This window comes from Micropterus dolomieu, linkage group LG21, assembly GCF_021292245.1.
Source record: "Micropterus dolomieu isolate WLL.071019.BEF.003 ecotype Adirondacks linkage group LG21, ASM2129224v1, whole genome shotgun sequence".
Lineage (NCBI taxonomy): Eukaryota > Metazoa > Chordata > Actinopteri > Centrarchiformes > Centrarchidae > Micropterus > Micropterus dolomieu.
In genome coordinates, this window is record NC_060170.1 from 27204243 (window position 1) to 27230468 (window position 26226).

General features: G+C 39.9%; 1 protein-coding gene across 1 annotated transcript in view; it reads right to left on the reverse strand.

Moving 5' to 3' along the window:
* The window catches only part of LOC123960989 (GDNF family receptor alpha-2-like), a 50996-nt gene that overhangs the window by 15691 nt on the left and 9079 nt on the right, over positions 1-26226 (reverse strand). Inside the window, exons 3-4 of the mRNA XM_046036059.1 lie at positions 21655-21741; positions 11249-11627 (exon numbers count right to left, since the gene is read on the reverse strand). Of these exons, the coding sequence (XP_045892015.1) occupies positions 11249-11627; positions 21655-21741 (466 nt within the window). The remainder of the gene's footprint in view (positions 1-11248; positions 11628-21654; positions 21742-26226) is intronic.

Consider the following 26226-nt stretch of genomic DNA (forward strand, 5'->3'; position numbering starts at 1 on the left):
GGGAGTCTACACAGGATGTTATATTTTGGAAATTTATCTCTATGCCATTTCTGTGTCTGACTTGCACTCCAGGTCGATCTGAAATGTGCAGCTTGACGCGGTGCTGGTTTTGCAGATTTTGTTTGTTAACCTTTGGTCGGAGTCAGGCTAGCTGTTTACTCCCATTTCCTGTCTTTATGCTAGGTTAAGATAACTATCTCCTGGGTGTATTTTCATATTTAACGGTCAGACATAAACATAAATATTGATTGATTTTCTCGTCTAACTCAAGGCTACAAAGCCAATAAATGTATTTCCCCAAATGTTTAACTATTCCTTTGAGACAGCATTTTTGTCAGCCACTTTTTTCCCCCTTGTGCCAAAGTTTCAGTCGGAGGATTTCTCCGACTGAAACGTTTTTTCATTTTCACAGAATTTTAGTTCTTGCTATCCTGACAAACCTATCTACCCTGAAGTAGATGTTTTAACCTGTTTTTTCATTCGTCTGACAGGCACACTTCCATAACGCTTTTATGCTTTTAACCAATACAGCTGTCCACACAAGACACATAACAGCTTGTGCGTGTGTTGTGCTCTCAGCTCATGTTTTGCTAATTTTTTTGCTGTGCAGACTCATGTGTTAAAAATGTACCTTCATTTGTGCCACAGAAACAGTATCCTCTTTGCTGACTTCATTCCAATAAGAAATGTAAGAGCCTTCACCCAAAATGTTGTTCACACAATGAAAATGTGTAAAGTCTTTACCTCATGATGGTGTCCATATATAGCACCTTTAAATACAGATTTTCCTCATAGAATTACAACAACTACTGGACAAAATATGTAAATTATGTATTTGCATGTATTTTCACATTCACACATGATTAAATAGCAAAACTGTAAAGGATTTCTTACGACTTATTGTCTATTTATCTGGTCATGTGAATTATACTGTAGTTAGTGAGAAACTATGACAGACGTATCTACAGCATTGCATTCATGCAATAATCAGAAGATTCATTTTAAAAAACAAGAAAGTGCTGATGATGCACACCACTGCATGCCACAGTAGCCTAAACAGGTGGAATTTTAATGTCACAGAAATTAACATACTGTCTTGTCTTTAAATATGCATTGCAGGCGTATCACTTATTATACGTGCTACAGTGGTGCTACTTGAACACTTATTCATTATTTTGCGCCCTTTTCATAAGGTTCTAAAGTAATTGGATAAGATGAGATGCATTGTAATGACACTGAGCTTCTACCTGCATGTTTATCAGCAGACACTCAATCTATTACTTTTGGCAGGAGGGACATTGCCAAAGGTGTCATTTATACTAGGGATGCTGGGGACATGTCCCCACCACTTTTTGAAATGGCTAATTTTGTCCCCATCACTTTTTGAAATGGCTAATTTTGTCCCCATCACTTTTTTAAAGCAAAATTTGGTTAAAAAACTTGCATATAGCTTGCAGTTAAATAACAAATGAAAATGCTTTTAGTAAGGTTTATTTGCACATTAAGAAAACACACAGTGCAATTAAAATATAGAAGAAACAAATGTGCATGCACCAATCAGTAACTTTAACAACTTCTTGACACAGTTTCTTTTTGGCCAAGTTTTCCATTCTCTTCCTCTGAACATGACAAAAGAGGAGGGAAGACTGAATCATGCTTACATATGTGTTGCCTCAGCAGGGATGATATTACATGAGAAAAGTTGATCTACAGGAGAAACAGATCAGAAAGCAACACGGAATGCTTAACAGCTGCACTGACTTAGATTCTATTATATTTATATATTTTGAAATGTCACTTGCTACCTGAATTTTGTGTTTGCTTTTACATAGATAAAAACATTTCCACCATAAATTGGTGCAGAAACTTTCACCAGAATGCAGGAAATTAAGTGTTTAAAGATCTAAATTTCCTGAGGGAGGTCCCCCCACACCCCCAGCTCATATATCTTGGCAATGAGGATATCTTGACGCCCTTGGACATTGCCATTCAGGAAACTCCTCCTGTTGTTGCAATGAGCTCAAGACCATTGTGCTTACTGTTGTGCTGCATCTCAACTCTGCGAATACGGAGAGCAGAGACAAGCAGATTTGGCTGAGGGGGAATATGGGGTGATGAGGTTATAATCTCTCTGTCTCCCTGTCTCTCTCTCTGTGTCTTTCACCACAGCAGAGATGCAGCCAATGTGGTGTGATGGGCTTGGGCCTCCTGGAGCAAACCCCACTCAGACTCACTTCATTACTCCAACTCCTTCTCCATCCGCCCTCATATCAAATCACCCAGAGAGCCTCCCAATGTGACATGCCGCTAACATCACATCTAAAGCCATGCTTCAGAAAACAGGACACATAGTTGCTCTACCATGGCTGCAAAGGCTGATATGCACACATACTGAAGTAGCGATACACACTACATAATGTTAATTCACACAAAAAAGCACACACACACACACACACACACACATAACTACAAACCTATCCCTCTGCACACCTGTTCTCCTCACTCAAAGCCCTCTCTCATCCATTCCTGTTCTGAGTGAAAGAAGGCCCTTGTACCCACAATCATGCCTCAGATGACAAAAAAAGATACAACAGACAGAGAGAGCGAGAACAGCTCTATTGTGCCTATACAAAGCAACCTTTAGAACCACAATTTCTTATGGGCAAAGGGTCTTTTACTTCCGTGCTAACAAAGAATGTGAACGTCAGATTTCTGTAGGAAAGGCACAGACCACAGAAGATTAAAGAAACTGAACAAGCACTGTGTTTCTTTTTAGATGCAGAGCTCTTTCAGACAATGATGGTTTAAAAACAGTAATTTAAAGTTTAGAGAGGTGTCCTGAGTGTTCAGACAATGGTGTTCCAACACCAGGATGCAGCAAATTTCATGGCTTCCACTGGCTTTCCATTATACCTCGGCAAAGCGCCACTCGCTGCTGAAATTACAGGCTGTCTAGCTCAGCAGAGTTTTATGGTCATTTCAGCCTCTCAGCCCCCAGGGAAGTGGCAGGGGAGCCCCCACAGAGGTAGACTTCTTTCAACCAACCTGACACTTTAAACACAGTGATTCGGCTGAGCACAGAGTGCCTGTCCATTTAGCTTGGCAGTAATAGAAAACTAATGGCTTTTTATATGAATTCTTATTCCTATCACTTGATGCCTGTGACAAACAATGTGACTCAAATCAGATGAGTGTCAGTCTTGGAAACCATTTCCTCATGAAGGAGGAGGGGCAGGAAGAAAAAACAGCTATCAGACTCCACAGCCCTCTAATAGTTTCCTTTCTACATTAAAAACAAAAGTCTATTGAGAGTCTTATCTGTGCTCTGTCTACAAATATGAGTTATTCTACAAATGATTATTTCTGTTAAATGTGAAATTACAGCTCTTCAGTCCTATCACTTTCCTCAGTCTTCAGCCCAGAGAGGTTTTAGAAACCATAACTCTCCCTTTTTGTACAAAAAGCATAACAATAACTATGACACAACAGCTGCCAACTAAATAGCAAATACACGAAGCAAATGAGGAAAACAAAAGATGTTTCTCTCGGTTCATCTTTTTCTCCATTCTTTTGTGTTCCTCCGACCTTATCTACCCTCTTTCATTAATGTCTTGTTGTCACTGTTGTATAAACTGATTGTCATTGCAGCCTCAAGTGCTCATGTGCAAACTCACAGCTAGGGATTGTGACCCTAGTTTAATCAATAGGACTCAACAACCTCGTGTGTCCTTTTGTAACTTGATGCCAAAGGAAACAATAAGGCATGGCAAAGCTGAGATTTGACTATTACTTTCTTTTGACACTCTGCATTGTGCAGCACGGCTCATTGCATCATAACAAACCCTAACATTAGAGCACTGACCTTGTGGGTGGAGTGCTATGAATATATTTTGATTAAAAGGGCATAACATCTGTCAGAGTTATTTCTGTCTTTCCACTAAAAGACACTCTTCAGTGTCGGATGATTTGGTCGGCTACAGTGGCATTCTGCTCCTGCCTTCCCAAGTTCATTTCTGCTGGTGACACTGTGACAGTCTCTTTGTTGCTCTGGTCAGAGGTGATTGTCCATTTTACCCACAGCTATTTTCTCTTGAATGTGCCTGGACAGAGGCCGGCCTTTTTGGCAGCACTGTACTCATTGGGATTCGCAGTCAATACTCTAAAAGGGCAGTGTGGACAGATGGCATTCAGTCAAAACACAAGGCAGTTTAGCTTAGCTGTCACATGACACAACCTTTCGCCCCCTTACTCAGCAGAGAATTGAAACCATCAAAAACTGTCTTGTGACACAACCTTCCTTGAATTATTAAGCAGAAAACAAGCAACAATCCAAACTTGCACTTTCATTTAATTAACCCACTTTTTATTTTATTTTGAAACACTTATGCATAATTGTATGCTCAGAAAATTGGCTTGCAATTCAGTGTTTCTTTTCCTTTCTCACATTCTCGTGCTCTCTGTCCCTGCTTCTGTCTACACCACCTGCTGCAGATGTCTTACAACCACCTACTGAATGTTATGTCATTGGGTGAATGCTAAATCAAGCATACCACACACAAAAACCCAGCACTCTCTGTTTGGTAAGGTATGAGTAGATTATTCAAGGTTATCTGAGCTCCCTAAATACTCTCTGAACAAGGCAAACATCCATCCGCCAGACAAGTATACACATCAAACAAATGATAAACTGTCCCTGAAAAAACGAGTTTACCAGTAATTAAATAGCTCTTAGTCACCAACCAAACAATTATGTGGGAAAAGTTTAAAGAAAGGTACATGCTGCAGCTATCAGTGAGACTCCTTAAGTACAAAGAGAAGTTTAGAGTAAGAATGACAAAGAGTGAAAGAGCAGGTACTAATTGACACATTCAAAACTGCCGACCATTCTGTAGATACGTCTGAAGTCCTATTGAAACTGTTTGCATTAATAATAAATATGGTACCTTTAGAGGGAGAGATTGTGTAGGAAAGGATGAGGCCTAGTCAGTAATGACTGCAGTTTTCCCCTATACCATGTTCCCTTAGAGATTACAGTTGGGAAAGTAAATGGGCATATACTAATCCATGTATTGGAATTAAATGCACAACTCTTTCTTTCCAACTCCTGCCCCATCCCTCTCACTACTTCTCTTCCTCTCTCTCTCTCTCTCTCTCTTGCTTATTTTTTCACCATGTTTGCCACTCTCATGTAGCCAGCAAGCTGAGCACGTCTTCGCTGAAGCCCAGGCCTGATTTAAAGCCGCATACTGCAGCAAACTGTACTATGTATGAGGAAAAGGTCACCAATTGACACATGCTTTGCTTGCAAAACTAGAGCTTTACACTATCAGAAAAGACTCTTCACTTTGATAGCTTGTATTGTAACCAGAGAGATAGAAACAGTCCAGGTATTACCTTGAGCACAGAATTTTTCAGGTAAGCTTTTATTATTGTGAGGACCATTTTGGGTTTGAGGCCTTCAGATTGATGACATTTATGGAAACTAAGGGCACTTTGGCCAGTCCTTGCTTCTTCAACAGGGTTTTTGAGACCTGGTTTTACATCTAAAATCTACATTTGATTAGATTTAGGTTTAAATCTGCACTAATCAGCCAATGTTCTTATATTAACAATGTATCTAATGACTATGTGTAAAGTCTTGTCCACATCGAAGCTGTTTGAACTGCATTTTTCAGTCATCCATCTCATGTGTCTGTCGGAACAGATAAGCTTCTATTTTAATTAATACAGCTGTCTAAACAGGCCGTGTAATGTGTTACGTGTCACTTGCACTATGTGCGTCTAACCATACACTGATGCATATTTACATGCATCAAGTCTTGAAGTGTTTTATTTGCATCCTGTGTAGACACTGATTGAGGACTGAAGCTGCTGCTATTGCTCTACTAAGTTCTAGCGTGAAATGGGTTGTTAGTAGCTGAGTGTCTTTCAGTTCACTGTTTTGGCTTTACAGGCCCACACAGACTGTTTTGTGTCATTCTTACCTCTCTTATCAACAATGTTTTCAGCCACAGCAGGCAGCTGTTTATGGTAAAAAAGCTTAAAGAAACACACGTTACTGTAATAATATTACTTTTCCCAGTAACTAGTAGTGTAACTGATTACTATTTCCAAAACAGTAATGTTATTACAGTTAGGCTACTAATCCAAGTAACGCTGCATAACTGAACGCACCATCCTTGACGTGAATGCGTGACTGCGCGGCAGGTAAGCGGCACCTTGTTCAAGTCAGCTGTTAGCCAAAAAAATTACCATTATTGTTTCACAGTCTAAGATATAAAGAACATTTTCGTTCGTTGTAAAGTTTGTGTGACCAGCAAAAAGCTTTCAACCGCAATCAGTTCTGCATCTAACTTATTGAAGCATCTGCTAAAGCAGCACAGCAATGTGAAACTTATGGAAAGAAACTCCTGCCGCTACTGCCAGTGATGCTTGCACTCATCTGGAGAGAGTGGCATTAAGTAACGTTTTATGTTTTGTAAAAATACTGAATACTGCACTTAAAATATATGTGCAGGAAAACAGTAGTTCAAAAGTCGGGATTTACTTGCTTTTTTTTTATTTCAGCGTTGTATGCAGCATGTACGGTGTTAAGAAACATTATGTTTTGAAACAAAAAAACAGACTTCTTGCTTGCTGCTGTTATTATGATGTTAGTAAAAAAGTCGGGAGTCAGGAGAGGCTGCTTTGTTTGGGGGGAAGGGAGGGGGGTGGTAGGGGAGGGGGGTGGTAGTGAAAGTAATATGGTAGTAACGAGTAACATAACTAGTTACTTTTATCACCCAGTAATAAGTAAAGTAATATAATTACTTTTTAAAGGAGTAATAAATAAGTAATAACTTATTACAATTTCTGAGTAACTTGCCCAACACTGTTAACAGCAGACAGGCAAAGTCAGCATAGTGGAGCATTTAACAGATAAACAGCCAGATATTTCTCTTAAGAGTTAGACGAGACCAAACCAAAACTGGGAGGAGAGTAAACATTGCACTTAAATTCATTGGGTCACCAGAAACCTGACTCTAAATGAATCCTAAAGTCGCTCTGTGTCAGCTGAAAGTGTAAATTGGGAACTGTTTGCTAAAATGTTCATGTTTGCATTTCAACTTTATATGGTATAAATATATCAACGGTCTTCTGCACAAAATGACAAAAGAACAATTCTCTAATTCGCGTTTAAGATGGAAGAAGGGTTGAGTTTAGGCATGTAGTTGAGATGGTCAATGCATTATTAACACATACAGATTTTAAGTAGCAGGCTGCCTCTTGTGAATCTATAGCTTGTGCAGATTTGGGGTTGAGCATGTAATTTACATCTCTGCTCTCACTAGACCTGCACACAGCAAAGTAGTTAATTTCCTGAGAAATCTCTTTCCACACAGTCAAGTCTTAGCGGCTCATTATAGTTACAGTATATCATAGTCTCTATGTATGTGTGAATGGGAGGTTAGGGAAGGGTTAGTGGGAATGCACTGAGGGTCCTCACAAAAGCCAAAAGTGTATGTGTGTGTGTGAGTGAATGTGAGAGAAACTAATGATAAAAGTGCAACAACATCCTGATTTCTTTTAGCCTCGTATCAGAAGCTACAGAGTAATGCCATCTGGGCCAGTCATTCTCCCTGCACTGTTCTCTCTCAGTGGAGGCTTGAGTTGTCAGATACAACAGAGCAGACTGTTGATTTAGGGCAATATGTGTGTGTGTGTGTGTGTGTGTATGTCAAAGAGAGAGAGAGTGAGAGAGCGAGAGTAGTACCCTGTGAGTTTTCTTTAAGCAAAGGCAGCCTGGTACAGTTCATCTCCCAAACTGGGTCAGGTTACCTGTACAATGATCGATTGTCTCTCAGCTCCCCACTTTGATAACCAGTGGCCAAAGAACTCAATCAAAGAGCACTCAGTGAGCCCGGAGACCGGGGGATATTAATCAAAGATAGAAGAATTGCATTGATCCTTCAGACAATCAATACAGAATACAACTCAATGCTCTTTGGATTAGACTTCCTTGGGCTTGTGTTGCGTGAACTGACATGGAACTGAATAGGGAGTTTCTCTGCTTGCATACAGCATGCATGCACACTACACTACCCAAAACAGCACATCCAAATATAGCCTATTGTCACTCTGTGGACTCAGCAGTCCCAAATGAATAGATGTTGGAACAGAGAGGGAAGAAGCTGAGAGGAAGTGAGGGAAATAGAAGAACAGTAACAAACATAGGAATGTCCATTTTTGTCTGTTGGTGCAGGATTATAGACGGAAATAACGTAAACACAGCAGCAGAAGTACAACCAGGTGTAGGAAATAAGAGCTGCTCCATTTAATACTTGTTCTCTGTCCATCTCCAAACCCTAGATCTCCAGAGTGTGTTAACAATTGCATCACAGAGACCAGGAAGAGAAGGAAATTTTTCAGTGCAATATGCCACCTAAGACCAAGCCAACATTATATATTTGAAATCCTTTCAAATATTTATTATTTTTGTGTTTGATTGAGCTCTGGGCTCCACCTGGAACAATCTGAACAGTCCCCAAAGGTAAAATCACAGCCAATCTGGCATCCAATGTGCTCAAGGTAAAACTCAAAAAAGAAAGTATTTCAAAGCAAGGCGCTGCTGGTCTTCCAAAATAAATAATAAAATAGGTAAGTATACATTTTTAAATCCATTTTGACTTGCACGTGTTTTGAGCCGTGACCCTTTCTACATCAGAGTGTGTTGCAGTGAGCTGAGCTTGTCTTTGACATGGCCTGCAGAGTCTGCTGCAGAATCCATAGCTATACGCCCAAACCACTGACCTCCAACCTGCTGCAGTAGTTTTACGGCCTGGATCGATTCGGCGACCCTCCCTCCCTCTCCACCTCTCTCTCTGTCTCATTATCTCTCCCTCTGTCTCTTCCTCTGTCTCTTCCTCCTACCATTCCCTCCTCTCTCAATCCGTCCCTTGTGTTAAAATGAAATAGGCTTGGGCTAGCTGTGTATCCCCTGTTTGGAGTCAGACAGGCGTCCCCAGGGGAGACAGCCCTGCCGTTGAATGATCTTCCCCTGCTTTTATCAACACATCTCAGAGAGGGGAGAATGGAGCCAAGGAAAGTTTCCCCTGGTGTTGTATTTGAGTGTGCAGTCACTTCTGTGTTTAAAAAGTTTTGGAAAAGCTCTTTATAGGTGTCTGTATATAATCTGTGGACTTTGTCTCCATTAGCATGACAAATACATTTTAAATGTTTGTTTTTGAGTTGTTTGTCCAACACACTGAAGATGCAGAACAAATTAAGAACATAATGTGTTGGTTAATGCAATATTTTATGATAAATTATCAGATCAAATAAAATAACAAATCAAGGCTTCCAAGGTCTTATAGGACAGAGCTGTCCTGTGATAATGCCTGCCATCATGTAACAGATAGAGGGCAATGAGAGAGAGAGAGGACACATTAAAAATATCTCACAGGAGGGTGATGATTGTGGATACCTCAAGGCAGGATGAAATCACCAATCAGAGAGCACTGTCAGCCCAGCACTGACCAATGACATCTCAGTTTAATTGAATCGTAGTGACATTCTCTTGCATGGCAGCACTTATTCACTGCACGCACCCAAACAGTAGATTATTAGAGTCATGTTCAAGCTGAAAGTGGTTGTGTGTGAGCATGTGGGTTTGTGTGAGTGTGACTGCTAAATGGTTGTTGGTGCAGGCCAGTGTGTGTGTGTCTGTACTGTATGAGTGTGTGCACTCTCATCAAGCTGTTGACCTCAGTGGGGCATTACGTGGCCACAGATAATGAGCTTTAACATTCTATTTCATCTTTCTCAATACGAAGGTGCACAGCAGACACCCGGGGGCCTAAAGGTCAAAGAAAGCAACTCAGCCTGAAAACAGATTACACAATGCAGGCAAGCAGGTAATTATTAAGACAATCATAAATCGGAGAGGAGGCAATAGAGTTTCCCTACTTTAGCATCATTGTAGTTGGATTTAGTGTTGGTGGAGAGCAATTGAGGTTTGCCATCAAAGCTCAGCCTCGAAGGCTGCTAACCTTTATGGAAACAGGATAAATGTGACGCAACATAGATAAACATCTCACAAGGAATTGCTATTCATGGCTAGCAAAACTCATTTCAATTTCATGTGACTGTGGATTATTATTAGTTATTATTTATATTGTACAACATGTTGTTTATTTTAATGCAAAGAAATCTTTTTATACTGTTTCAAATGGCTTCAAGTACTTTTATGTAATGTATTGGTTGTTGTGTCCTAAACAAATTCCAAACTTTTAAATAGTCAAACATGCTTTTCTGAAGAAGCGGCAGTTCTTTTTTTAGGCAGTTACTGCAAGTATCCAACCAGGGAAGGTGCTTTAATATTCCATGACTACTGGGGTTGGACTGCTACTTGGAGTATTAAACCCACAAACTCTGTCAAGAGCCATCACTGATTGTCTCCCTGTCTGATAATTCTTACATCATGAGTATTATTTTTAGCCGTGAGCTTTCAAGGGTCTAACACTTGGTCAAACTCCATTAGGCTCATAAATGAGCTTTTAAATGCTTAGAATTATTCAAAAGTACCACATTTTTTATGCTGTTAGACTAATGAATGTAGAGAATATCTCCTTCAGCCAGCTGGATGTATAGCCTATAGATTGCCAGGCATAGTACATGGTTCTGGGCGGTGTAAAAAGGTCTTGACAGCTGATTTGGCTGATAGTACAACTGCTGTGTTTCACCTGCTCCCAGCAGCACTAACACAAGGAAACATGTCACGGCTGGGTAGGTGTGAATTGAATCCGGTCACTTGAATCCAATCGAGGCCCCATGCAGCCAACGTGATCCACTAATGTTTTGTTCAGCTTAATTGAGCGTTGTCCCTTCAACTTAGCCTCACATCTTCATCCTGCGTCTAATAGCCACAGCTTCCCTGAAAGTCTAATTACTTCACTGGCAAAGTTACAACAGACAAATATAGAACTGTAGGATGCCATGGGAGGAAACAGGAACTCTTTCTAACTCTTGCACGGATTCAATTTTCTATTTTCTCATTTTTCATGAATACAAAAAGATGATAATGACTCTTCAGATTTGTTTGGCAGGAGCTCGTCTCATACACACAACACTAAAATCTGTACTCTAAGAACACACACACACACAGACATGCATGCACATAAAACAAATGTAAGCCCTGCCACCCCTCGCAGGATACTCTTCCTTTTCTCTTTACATCCCAAATGCCACCCACCATTTTTCTTTCTTTTACCTGCAGAGTGGGTCCTGGCGGCAGATCCTCCGTAGCTCCAAACAGTTGGGTTTCTCCTTATCTTTATAGGAGCAATCTGGCACGATTGTCTGTCTGCGTCGTTCTGCACAACCTTCGGTCTGGCATGGGCAGAAGAGCAGCCGGTGGCTGAACTCTGGGGGCACACGGTCCAGGAACAATCTCAGTGCTTTGTGGCAGCGCTTCTTGCTGCAGGTTTCACCCTTGTTGGGGTCCTCCTTGCTGCAGGTAGCAATGTAGGCGGAGCGTTGCCTCTTGCAGCTGCCATTGAGGTTGCAGGCTTTGGCCGCATCAAGACAGGGGTTGCAGTTTTTCTCAGCATCAAGACAGTGGAAACCTTTTGGGGCCACTGTGAGCATCCCTGACAGTGGATACAAAGAAGAATGAGAACTCAGTGACTTTAGTCAACCTAAAGGGTAGAGAGTCCTATGTTTAAGTCTCACAATTAATTGAAAACACTGATGGAAGACATAGCAGATGCACTTGAAAAAAGACCTTTGTATTTCAGTCTTATTACATATATTTCTAAAGAGGGATGATTAGTTAGAATTTAAAATGCTAGATTTTTTGTGATTGTTCGTAATTAAGCAAACAACCTGGATCAAATAAAATCACAGCAGATGTATATAAAAAACATACATCTGCTCATGTATTCCATTGATCATCTGACTCAACATCATCAATCTGAAATAGGTTACAGTGGGCTCAGCTGCCATACGAGTTCAACAAATAAAACAATAATCCTCGCATCTCCACCCGTCGGGGAGTTCATTGCAAATGTTAGACTTGAACGCTGAAGGAGACTCTTCAATATCATCTATGCTTCTCTGTTTCTCCAACCAACAGTAAGCCACTGGAGGGATGCCTGCAGCTACCCTACATCCACTCTGACTGAATTATTTATTCAGTCTGTTTCAGACCTTGAGTGAAATATGAATGAATTGAGCTATGATTCCAAATTGGATGTTAATAAATGATTCATTTTCAGGTAATACTACGATGCGATCATCATAATATTTGTTCATTATCGGGTTGCTGTATCAAGTTACTTCAGTTTGATACAAATGATTCTGATATTTTTGTTATATTACTTATTAAGTTAACAATTTACGATATACTATAAAATATTAAAATAGTTAAATGCAAACAGAAGTCTTTGGGAAAATATTGACAAGAAAGCTCATTAATTTGAGTACTGGTCAGTGGAAAACAAAACTACACAAAACAAGTGAAGGTCAAGGAATTGTCAAAGACCCCATGATGTAATACACCCTGTACTGTATGACCCACTTATTATATGGTGCAAGAATAAGCTCCCTTCTGTTTTTTCAGTATAATCAAAAGGTGAAATATTGCAATTAGCCCTCAGGCTGCACATCGGATTTGTGGAAAACAGATTATGCCATTAGATGTGTCTGTGTGTTGTGAGATACTGCGTATACCACAATGGCAGTACAAAAACATACCTTTTCCTGAGATATACTGGTAATAAAGCAGGATCATGTTCACTTGTGGCATCCCTCTCTTGTATTCAGGCTATATTAGAAAAGTTAACCTCCCTCCCCTGTAGATAATGATATTTCAGAGGTCGTAGCGGCATGGTGACACCCAGAGAGATTCATCTCTTATTCAACAGAACCAATCTCACTCTGTGTCTATCAGACAGCCAGGAGCAGAAAGTCCATTTATTTTAGAGGGGTGTGCTAGAGATTCTGTATTGTTTCCAAGTGGTGCATCACACGTTATCAATCCTAGAAATGGCAATACATAGAACAAATCACACGGGGGAGGGGGGTGGCAAACCCCCAAAATTAATGATTTCAGATCATGTCAGATAAAACAAAACTCACTGCCACTGAAGAATAGCCGTGGTAAAATACCAGGAGTTTGTCACAGAAAGAAGAAGGCACACTCACCGTTAACCAGAGCTTTCATTTAGATGTATCAAGGTTAAATGTTGCAGGTGCTCTGATAAACAGGCAGGGTGTTAAGAGACATGCCCTAAATTCAACAGATGTAAGTGTTCAAAACAGTGCTGTCTTTTTTCATTGTTTGTTACAGGCCACCAGGGAGAACCTTTCTTTCTTCAAATAATAAGAGTATTCACTTTTATGACTGTTATTAAAATAAGACATCATCGTATCATCAAATGAAACTTGTTTATCCTTGCACTCTCTGAGGGGAGAGGATAAACACTCCACAACAGATGTCTGGCAGTATAACAAACTCAGTCTTGTTGGTGTACGTGACTAAAAAGGCAGACAGAATTGTGTTGAGATAATTTACTTAATGCAACTATAACATCAAACCTGACAGGCAGGAAAAGACAATTAGCTGACCTTGTCAAGTAGGAGCAGCTTGGTTGATCTGTGATTATAATGAGAATCGAAAAGAGAGCTGATTTTGGCACCGGGCATGAAGAGGCCGAGTCAGGACCAAAGTTTTACTAAAGTGGGCCAAGCTTGGCTGAAGCGGACCTGAAGGGGGGCTGTATGGTTCAGCTGGAGGAGAGGTTAGCAGGGCGGCTGTCCAGTGGTTCAGGCTGCATTACATTGATGGATTGCAGCTCCTAAATCTCCCCTGGCCATCTGCAGGCTCTAATGTGGGCCACTGGGGGGTCCAGGATGAAAAGGGAATAGGAGAAGGATGAGCTCCTAAGATTTATCTGACCAAGCAGGGCTGAAGCCGCTTTTTGAGGCTGCAGCGATGGACGGGTTTTTACTACCTCTGATTGGGGAGCTGAGATTGAATTTGGTGCTCAACCCAAAAAGATGTCCTGGGGCAAACATAAGACACAAAGCCCACTTGATGGCTTTGACGTGCTTACACACAAACAGGATGATAGCAAGAGCAGGAGGAGAAGAGGATGGAAGCAAAGAAGTGGTGCAGTATTGTGTTACAGAGTTATAATTGATTTTCCAAGTGCATTACAATGAAGGTTGTCAGCAGACATATTCTGCTATAATGTGAAGAGAAAGGGGTTGATAAGCTAATGATAGGAGATGTAGAAAAATGGAAAACGCTTTAAGAGGGGAGAAGAGGGTTGAGCTGTTGATTACAGCAGATAGAAAGATGACATGAGAGGACACTGACTAACAGATTGGACAGCCACTTACAGAGACATACTGGAGAGCTTTCAATTAATCCAGCCTAATTCAGGAAAGATGAACGACTCTTGCTCAGAATAATTAACCCAGCCCATCAGTAGTGCAATCAACAGCTCTCAGCATCACAATAGTTTACACATATCTATTAACGCACCTTGCTGACTGTTGTACAATACATTAATGAGGAAGCGAGGCACTGACTGAATGAATGAACAGATAGACAGGCGGGTGGGTGCATTGATTGATTAATGAATGTAATAAACACAGAGCAATCAGTGTCACTGAGTGCAGGAAAAGTCATAAGTAATGTTTTTCCCATCATAGTTTGGCATTGTTGGTCGCAGAATAAACTAATATGTAATGTGTGCAGAGATGTTTTAGGTCTGCATTTTAGCACAATGTGACGTATTAAATTAATTTGAGGAATACAAAACATTAATTGACAAAAAGAGTTTCAAATTGTAGCACAACTGCCTCATGTGTCTCATAACATTTAGTTGCTGTCAACAACAGTTAAACAACTGTAAATAGGCTTTTAATAGGGCTTTCTACTGTATGTGCATCATAAATTAGACGCCACTAATGGCAATGTAGTGGAGAAAGAAAGAAAGAAAGAAAAGCGTTAAAATGTGAGATAGGAGACACCTACAGGGAGATAGACAAGGAGAAACAGAAAATTACCTAAGACCTATGTTCCAGTGAAAGGAAAAACAGAGGGATAACAAAGAGAGAGGTGAGGGAGGTGGACAGAGCATGTATGAATAAGAAGAAGTGGATAAAACGTTCACGTACACTGTATCTGGATTTTGATGCTTATTTTCCCAAAGAGTAAGGGATCTTCCTTCCCCGGTAATTGCTCTCCGTCAGCCTAATTTGAATTCTGCATTTCATATATCATCCCATACTCAAGGGACACTGCGCTGCAGAGGGGAGTTCAGCCCAGGTTAGGAAGAGGCTCTTCGCTCCGGGTATGTTCTCAGTAATTAGGAAAGGTGCCAAAGTTTGGATTTAATACAGCCCTGGGTGAGCATGCGAGAGCTTGTTAGGGAAGTCTTTAGTTCAGACCCCGAGGAGCATGTCAAGCATTTCCGTGTCAAAGGGCTCATCAGTCATTATCTCTGTACTCTGTGTCGCAGAGGGGTTTCCAGAGGGGAGGAAGAGGGCACTCTAGATCTACAACATCATCTCCCTAAGCCTTACTGAGCAAGTATAGACGTCATCAGAGGAAGGCCAGCGGAGTTGAAACTGAATTCTAACTCTAAGTATGAAATTATTGCTGCAAAATGAACCAGTTCAGAGAGAGCGGGGGGAGATGGAAATGACAAGAACAGACTAAATATTTGTATGTGAGAATTAATGTGTGCAGAGGTGGGAAAGTGGTGTCCAAAGGAATTTTAAATCATTGTAAACACACTTCTAAATACTTGAGCTGTTTATGAGCCTTTTCCATCAAGTTGAGCTTCCTCAACTTCCTCAGTGAATTTCAAAGTTAGAACATCCTCAGTAGTCCCTGTCAGGTTTAATATGCATGCTGTTAAGCTCCTTGCCAACTGTCATTGGCAATAACACATAATGTATTGAAATAATCTAATAAGATTTGTGTGCCAGGTGAACCTTCAGAACACCATATCAATGATCTGCTTCCTTGTTCATGACCACCATGCAAGTAGGGAATATAAACTAAAAGTACTAACAACAAACATGTTCCGTGGATTATTCAATGGTAATTAAATTAATAAACTTGTTAGAAAAATGCTGACTATTACAAAGGGTCTCTGATAACTGAGCTTCAAACAACAACTCATTACTGACCCACAGAGAGACAGGCTAAGGGTAAACTGATTAGAAAATTCACACTGAATAATTACGCAAACAAAGTAATATAAATGCATGCAGGCACAATCAGAAGAAAACACAAAACCAATCTTACACAAACAAACACATGCAAAGATACAGTCAGATCCCTAATAACCTAAACCCCCTACCGCACGCATGCAAAAAAGAGATCTTAGTGTTTGCCTAAGTAATAGTAATTGTTATGAGGACAATGTGAAAATGTCAAACATTTCAGCAGCATGCTGAGCACGGCTGTTGCCCTGGTCCTTTCCCCCAGCTGTAGAAACAGCTTTCTGGATTTAATTGGATGGTGGGCACATTGAGCTGAGAGGTGAGAGGCTTAGTGCTGAGAGTTAGAAGGTCTAACTAAGGGATGTTAAACTTAATTCCTAGAGGGACCCCTGAATGCAGGATTCTACGCTGCCCTCTGCTCCTAATAAGTTAATTAGCACAGCGCTGGGTCAAGAGAACAGAACACATTTCACATGGAGCATATTAACAGTTACAGTCAATTATATTTTTTGCATGCTGTACGTAATATGGTCTTTGATAAGAGTCCGGGTGCATTGTGGAAGAAGGTTTCTCTCCCACATTCTTCCTACATGATGTCTTATTGATTTGAATCTTGAGTATATTGACTCGTACGGCAACTCTGCCATGAAACCAAAAAAGCAATGGTCATGCACAGTAACTCTAGAGGGGTTCTGCCTGCAAGAATAAAATGTAAAACATTTTCTTTTTCCACTTTGCTGCACTTTTATTTTCCATAATAGGAAACTCAATATCTTGAAGACATCAGCTTGTACTCTGGGAAATTGTGAGGAGTATTTGTCCCTGTTTTCTGATATTTTATAGACCAGACAATCAATTAATCAAGAAACTAAGTTGCAGCCCTACTCCTCATCATCAGGTATCTGCATGCATCAAACAAACTACAGTAATAGGATCACATCAGGCACCACTGTTGATTCATTTTAATCGCCCCAACACGTAACTTGGTCAGGCGATTGGCAGGTTGGGGGTTGTAAACAATGCAAATGTGCTTATCAGTAGCATCTCCATGCTTCATCTTTTTGTTTGAATTAAGCCAGATTCCCACTGGTGTTCAATCCAATTTGATTAGAACTGGGAAAATATGCATTTATATTATTTATTGCGCTCAATTCTTACAGCAACTAAAGAGGTTTGGGGTTGATTATAATAGATTTCCTGTGGGAAAGACTCACTCAGCACTCCATATCATTTGGTGATGAAAATATTGTGACACAAGATGTAACACAATGTTTCTTTCTTATTGCAAGGCTAAATGCACCCCTTAGCTTTCCACTAAAGACAGTACTGTTCATGTCCCACAATGTCAAGTAGGAGATGTCAAGAGATAAGGACAACTAACTTTCATTCTTGACTTTGGTGTTTTTAACAACATGTAGGAGTAAGCTAACGTAAATGTTTGTGTCTCTCCTTTAACAAGATGACTGCTGTAACTGGAAAAAAAATATGACCGGCTGATTCATGCACTGGATTGGAGCTGCTGAAAACTTAAACACAAAGTTCATAAATTCATATGGTGGTAAAAGACTCCGGGTCGCATTAAGGTAAGAAAGTGTGTTAAGCTGCTTTTGTATGAAAACAATTGTATGAAACAATACTTTTGTTTCACATCCTGGGTCTCTGACTTGCACTGGGGTTTGTCTGCATTTGTACATACATCCTTTAACTTGCAATATTCCTTGCTTCTGTCGTTGGAATGGTTTTCATTGTGACAATTCAATTACAGCACAGAATCTAATAATAAGGGCCAAAGTTGTCTAATCTCTTTCTCAGTCTCAGGCTGTAAGGAATATTTTGTGGTATTATTGAAACTTTTCATTTCTGCTGTATTAAAGATTCCATGTACTGCTGTCTGTGCTGTTGTGGAGCAGAGGTGTCATTGGCATGACCTCGTTCTCTTTCTCTCGTTTCTCCATGTCTCACTCTCTTTGTTTCTGATATAAGTAACAGGTGTGTTCTTAGTTATAAAAAAATCTTCATAGTGACATGGTGCATTGTGTTTTCAGGATGTTGCTGGGATCAGAATGTGATTATTGCAGCTTTTAGTTTTAACAAGGGTGACTTGCTAAAAAAGCCCTGCCTTGGTTAAAGGTATAACTTCTCTGCATTAAAATGTCTAAAAATGACTACACCTATGTTATGTATTTTCTTTAGTTGTGTACTTACAAGGTCTCAAATGTTTCCAAATATTTTCAAACCCAAGCAAATCCATCATTGTAATTATGGTAATGGTGTGTTTCATTTAGTCCAAAGTCATAGTGTTAAGCCACACTTTTATGAGAAAGAGAAGACAATGAGAGAAACAAGAAAATGTTAACAGCAGAGTCCGGTGTCTGCCAAACACCGTCTAAGAAACACTGATTTTTAAAGTGAAACTGCTTTATTCAGTGTTTTTACCAGTTTTATCCATCTGATCTGTTTGCTATGGACTTCCTGAACGATCCCATAGTGACAGGAAATTACATACTGTGGCTTTAAGAGAACTATAGGTTTACCATCATCGTATTTTAGATCCACCAATTACACTGGAGTTGTCAACAGAACTCTACCAAAGGAGAACACCATTGTTTAAATAGCATTCCCAGGGGTCACTTGCACTTGCAGTCAGCTGTCAATATTGTCCTATTTACATGTTTGATACCCTATATAACCTCTGCTCTCTGTCCATCTATCATCTCCATCATCATATAATCCTCTGCCCTGACACTGACAGCAGGGCATAGCAGAAGTGTCACAGGTCACATGAGTGAACAACTGCTTAAGCAGAATGTAGAAAAGCGGGCAGGTGTGCAGCATCACACCTCATGACAGTGGGCCAGCATGTGGCAGAATCTATCTGATACTGCACTGGAGAGCAAGTTTCTTCTGGCTGACAGTGAAGACTAACTGTGCCAGGTGTCTAGTGCTGTGTCAACTGTGGAAACTGAGTAGTCCCTACATGAACCTGCAGCCCACATAGGACTTCTAGACAACATTTCTTGTGCCTAGAAAGCAGAGAACCATGACTTTTTTCAGCATTTGATAAAATGCATTTTTCATGCAACCTGGTGACCTCGCTGACTTCTTAACCCAGCTACTTCCAGTAGCTAGCAAACTCTCAGCATGGAACACAGAGGAAGAGGAACAGGGTTCGAGAGACCACACTGCACCTCACCTCCACAGCAAAGGGATCAGTGGAAAAAGGCCCACTGATGTCAACGAGTATGCTCTAGTGATGAAACTTTTGCTGAGCAGTGACGCAATGAAACACTGCTGATGCAGGTGCACAGTTTCAGCCAAGCCAGGTCAGGATGAGCAGAATTCACTGCTGTATTTCTAATAAAGCCATCTTATAGCCATATTATTGCCACTGAACGGCAGCCACCACCCCTACTTAAGAGACAGACCCCGCAGGGTTAAATGTGCTCATTGCATGCAAATTTTCAGTTTGAAGATCTTCAAAAATGAGTGGCTTAGACTACACAGTCCCATTAGAAGGAGAAGCCCTTATGAAATAGTTTTCCAGGTATCAATGCAAAAACTGAACCCCCATATGTTCTGTTTAGTTTTAACTTCAGAGTGTGAGTGCCTACAGTAGTATATAATTATTTTACATTTCTATCACAACTTCTGTCCCTTATCTTCCTCCCAGACAAAAACTTTTGAAATAGCAGAGATTATTTTTCAATTTCCTACCTTTCCTCACGGAGAGTATACATTCCCCCGTCTTCATCAACCAACCAGATATCATATATTCCCTGGGTCTCTACACTGTTTAACATTTTTAGAAGTGATTATGAATACTTTTGTGTGGTTTAATAATCAAAGTGAGAAGTATTTTCATAAAACAAGTGTGTAATTACTTATCTTTTAGCCTTCGGTTTTCTCTCAGCGCCACAATCAATTACTCTTTCCTCCAAAATGATAAATAATGAGGAAAGCTTGTGGCTAAACAGATTTCGGAGAGTAAATCCAATATTTTTCCTTGGAGAGAATAGAGGAAACAGCTGAAGCAAAATGGATACAGTAATAAGTCCCCTGTTGTATCATAATATGTGTAAGGTACACTGCATTGTGCTCTTTGTTGTACTGGGACACTTTTACTTGTACACAAGTGTCTGTACTCTTTGATTATTTACTTGGTTGATTGTCAGGACATCTCAAAACTACTAAACAATGACATTTTGGAAATTTTTGGTCATGTGCCAAGGCAGCTATATTTATATGAGGGTGCACATGCTGTATCTACTCTGAATGATTTCGCAATAATTGATTGATGGCATTTCACCAAAATGGGGAGCTACGGCAACAGGAAAAGCTGAAATCACCATTACTCAGTGTTCATGAGTGTTACTTACTTGAAAGTTTATCTTTGTACAAAGCCCTAATAAAACTAATCACAAATCAGTATGATTGTTTGTGACTACACATTTTTAGGATGAATCTCAAACTGAGACACAACTTATAAACATTTACTGTCATTAAATGAGAAATTTTCAGGATTCTTGGCAGAAGTAACGGAAGCTGTTTCTGAATGCTTTCTAGATGAATATGCACTTAAATCTGGGAAGGCAGTTTGCCATCATCTCTCAAAAACCCAAAGTAATCAAAGGCTGCAGAATTTCATATTTATTCTAGTACTCTCTGTTCTTTCAATATATCAAACAAGCACATTTCCAAAAACAAGTGATACACTGCTGATTTCAAACTACGGGGATTATGCAAAAAGCATGTCTTTCTTGTACCCCCCAGTTATAAAACAAAACAAGATACATCAGCCAAAAGAAAAGTAAAATGTGCTGTCTTCAGTGTTTGTAGATTGCTTTTGGCAAAAAAGACACACAAAAAAATAAAGACAATATCCTCCGGAAATTTCTTTCAGAACTGGATAAAGAAAACAATTGAATTTTCATGTGACTGTAGCCTGTAGCTCTGGCAGTGGACAGACGTCGCCCCTGTGTCACACCTATTGTTCAACTCACTTCTCTGCACTGCATTAGCTATTGTAGTTGTGTCTTATAATGAGATCTACATTGATTAGTGATACCATAGCAGTAATAACCAGTACATTAAATAGCAGGCTCCCCTGGTGAGTGCTAGGTTGTTTTATTAGTAAACAAAAGAGGAATCACACTGAAACCAAATCAATACCTTGGAAAATGTGGGGTAGTACACTGAGAATATGCATATGTCACAATACAGATCAGACGATAAGCACCCAGTTTATTCAAAGGACAAGGACTGTTGACTGGTGCACTGCAAGCAAGGAAAGATCAACGCAGGCTCAGGCGCCATTGCAATGGTATCCATCCCGATGGAACCTCTGACTCACCCTCTCTCGAATAAATATTTATATCATATTTCTAGTCATATGATAAACCATCAAGTTTTCAGTTAAGATCAAATCTATAATACCTGAAGAGATGGAGGCCAAACGGAAAGCATCAGGGTGTCGGTTTGGTGCTACCGGTTCATATGGGGAAGAGTCATCCATGTCTCCACCTGCAACAACAGTAAGGATGACAAAGAATTATTATCACTCAAGTGACCTGCTCTGCACTTTACCCTCACAGCAGAGCATAGAGAGTGAGCATTTCCCATGAATCATAACAAAAACAGGCCTGCTCTATCAATAATCTTAAGGAAGCATTCGTAGGAATGTATTTCAGCTCCACTAACCTGAAAGACAAACAAAAACAGAAAGGAAATTCAGTTCACGATTCCTTTTTTGGCTCTATTTAAAACACACATCTAGTGGAAATAATTTAATAAGTAAGCCTTTATCTTTCGTTTGATGGATCGACTGAATGCATGTTTTGGATTGAATATAAAATTATACTCTAATGATGTCATTTCACCGTATTAGATTGGCTGACCCACAACATACTCGATCAGTTCTTTTTTTTCAACAGGATGCTCATCATGGTCAAATAGTTTCCTTTTGGAGAGAGTATTTGTTCATGCTGTAGTTTGATTTGGGGGAGCAGCAGAAGGACTAAAGCATGAGTAATAGATCTTCCCCGCTAACAATGTGTTGCCAGAGCTGTTTTGTAAAAAAAAAAAAAAAAAAGGGGGAAAAAAGAATGTTTTTTAATCAAATTAGCACTCAACTGACTGAGTCTCTCCCATGTGCCTGCTCCTCTGTAGGCCCTAATCCTGCATTTAAAATTCATAGCCATTCGGTGTGATTGAGACAAACCCTCCAGTGTGTAATAGCTTTGCATTCTGATCCCAACAGAAACACAGTGAGGGTGTTGTGAGGAAGGCTTGGAGGCCTGCTGCTACAAATGAGAAAATCTGAGACCTGTTGGTATAAGACTGCACTGCCTAGACAACCAATCTGTAGATCCAATCAATACATATACATATCAACATCCTGCTTTGATACTTTCAAAAAAGATGATGCAAGCTGATAAAATGTTGTCTTGTAACTGTGTGAATGTGTGTGCCTGTGCATACCAGTGTTATTCTTGTCTCCTGTGCACATGTTTAATTATCAAATTAGAGAAATAAAAGCCACGATAACATCAGCTATGTGTTGATACTTCACTAAAAGTAGAATGCCTGTTGCACAATTTGTCCATTACTAACTAACCAAAAGCACGGGAAGATGTTTACATGTACACTGGCACACAGTAAAAAGGAATGACTAAACATAGAAAATTAAGGGAACCGGGAATTACTAAAGGGAATTTTCGATCATAATTTGTCCACAGAGTAATGAAAAACAACTTAAGAATTGCTTTATGTCTAGTTCTACATCTCCCCCTTCCATCAATATTGACAGTCATGACAAGAAGGTGCAGCTCAGCTGGCCATTCTCAGAGCACATATAGCTATTGACATCTGGCACAGTTGAGGATTGTATGTGTGTTTGAGAAAGAGAATAAGAGCAGAGGAGAATCAGTCCGGAGACACAAAGGAAAGAAAAGAAAAGACAGACAAAGACAGAGCAAAGTGGAGAACGAGAGAAGAGCTAACACAAAGAGGGTGACAGAGAGACTCACTGTTTGTCTTTTTTGTGTATTGAACGCCATGCATGCACATGAATTCATTGTCGTTGAATTTAGTGTATTTCCCCCTTTATTTTTTTTTACAGATGCCTTTGCGTCACCCATATCTTTTTTCATGTTAGTCTTTACATTTCTGTCAAGAAAAAGGGACCTGAGTGGCTGCCAGCCGCAATCTCCCAGTATGTCTAATTACAACTATTACCTTCTAAAGCTATAGTACTTTAGAAGCCTTTCAAGAATTCAAGACTACCACTTATTCGGCAAACAACTACCTTGACCCTCCTTTCATGTCTTTTTTCGGCAGAACACACAGTCAATGTGTATTTCAAAAAAAAAAAACAGGCAAATATTCCACAGGAAAGTGTAATGCTTCTTCCAGTGCACCAAAAACACTTTGTACTGCAGAGTGCAACATGGACTAAAGGATGCTCTATCTTTTGCCAAAAGCAAAACATCTTGTTATGAGGTTGCTTACCATTTTGTTCAGGCAGCTTCTTACAGAGTAGCAAAGCTTCGCTGCACAATCAGCTGGGAATCAGTGTTAAGGCACATTAAATTTCATAAGTAGGACTGTACAGTGGTTATTCTATAAAACAATAAAGTCAAACCGTACAAGCAGCTGTAGTTAATGAATTTTAAAAGCTTATTTACATGAATGTTACAAGCCGTGTTGAATCATATAATTGTAAAACACACCATAATCACACACACCCTTAGGATGTGAAAAACCCCACAGCAGGATGCCTTGTTGTATTTTAAAAAAAACTGCTCTTTGACAGTCACCCTGGACCCAATTATGCATTCATAATAGAAAATTCTTCCCAGCTGTTTAGCGATAAGATGTTTTTAGCCACAGGGTAACAACTTATCGCTGTAATTAAGCCTCCGTTTGACTTCATTTGCTCTGATAGTATGGAGCATGACCGGCACAGCTCAGACAGACAACCAGGCCTTTCCCTAGTTACTGTTTGGCATGAGAGGAATACTGCTTTTAAGTGGATTCACAGTCCTCTCCTTTGCCATAAGGGGTTTTATGAAGCCGTTAGGGGCCATCACTCATCCTTTTCATATGCATTATCAATGAAACTAAACTCCTGAGGTGATGGAAACTGTCCCATGGATTTTTTTTGTGGCAAACAGTTTATGGCTGGAAGCAAAGTCAATTTTAATTTCACCTTGTTTTGTTTTTAAAAGGTGTCCTTTACTTGTGATCCTGTTTAATATTGATTTTATATTAAATATCTATATTGTTCCCTATTTTTGCTACAGGCAATATTGGAAATAGACCAAATGCCCCTGTTACATATAACATATTACTTCTTATTTAAATAATAACAATATATTGCAACATTACTTCTGTTCTTATATTAATCACTTGCAAAAGAAAGAAAGCTTAGCACAGCCTGAGCAGCCTGAAGCACAGCCGGAGGTCCTCTGCAGAGCCCCGCTGGTTTTTGCACGAACTCGAGTGGTAACAAAAGGTGACCGAGCCTTTGCTGTCAGAGCCCACAAAGTTTGCAAATGAGCTGTCTGTGGTGATAAGGCTAGCCAGAACACTTTCCTCTCTAAACCACTTCTCAAAGCACACTTGTATTTGATTGAAATGTATCAAAGGAAACACTGGAAAATGGGAATTCACATTTTTATTACATTAGGATAAATGCATTAATCTTTCCTCTCAACTTCCTCCCATAATGTGCTCATTTCAACAACAAAAAGATAAAGCAAAGTGATACCACAAATGCATCTTTCTTTGAATTTCTTAACAGAACACAAGTTGAAGCATAAATTCAGTTAGCGGCTCAGCTTTTGAAGTGATATTGACATTTTAAACTCAATTTCAAACCATACAAATAGAATATTGGATTAGCTCAGAATAATATTTCAAGTCACAATTCCAATCCAGCATGGCGTGGTGGGCAAACACAGCTGTGAAAATGAATACTGAAATCTTCAACCCTCCCTTTGGCTATGCGATTGTAATGTTAATGTGAATAGTTACACATTCGCTTACCTAAATCAGCATTTTAATACCTGGTGTCAGGTACTAAATGGTGAATATGGTGTAAATCCTGCAAAACTTAGTAAAAAAGGCTATCATCTTTACAGCACAGCAGAATATTGGGGAGAACATTAAAAGACAGGAAGCAGCAGTGCCTCCCAATATATTAGCCTCTTTTCACCATTTTACATTACATTTTATATCAACATGAATGCATGGAAAAATCCATCATTTTGCATGTTACAAATTAACAACAGCATAAATAGCTCCTATTGAGCAACTTAAATATTTACTATAAACATGATTGGTGTTGCTGCATTGGTAAATGAGGGATGACAGCCCAAATGTTTAATCTAACTGTATAAAATGTGCCCGACTCAGTTGTGCTTTGAATTTCTCAATATGGAAGAATGAAATCTTGGCTGACTTATTTCAACAAGCAGCTATTTCAATTAATGATGCACACAGTGACAGTGAGAAAGAAAGAGAGAGAGGGAGAAAGTGTGTGAGAGAGAGAGAGAGAGAGAGAGAGAGAGAGAGAGAGAGAGGGAGTGAGAGGGAGAGAGAGAAAAGTAACCATGCTGTGATGACAGCTGCAGGGCCTGGTAGTTGACTTCTGCGATGCACATTCATTCAGCACCACTGTGAACCTTTCTGCCCAGACTGGTTCTTAATGCCCACATCATGACAGTATTCACTGAGCAGAATGGCCTGTCACTCACTGTCCCGACTGATAGAAAGCCTGAGAAGTCACTGCTATAAAAGGCTAATCTAAACCCCGCTACCTGGCCCTCATTTCAGCTGCACTGTCACACTCTATACCAGCCTCATAGTGAATGGGAGTCATTTTGGGCAGTTCACCTTACAGTATAGAAAATCATTAGACAGATTTATGAGGACAAACAGCGCCTGTTTTGTCATCATATTTCACTGATCCTTTTCACATTTTGGGATGAAAGATGAAAGGGGAGA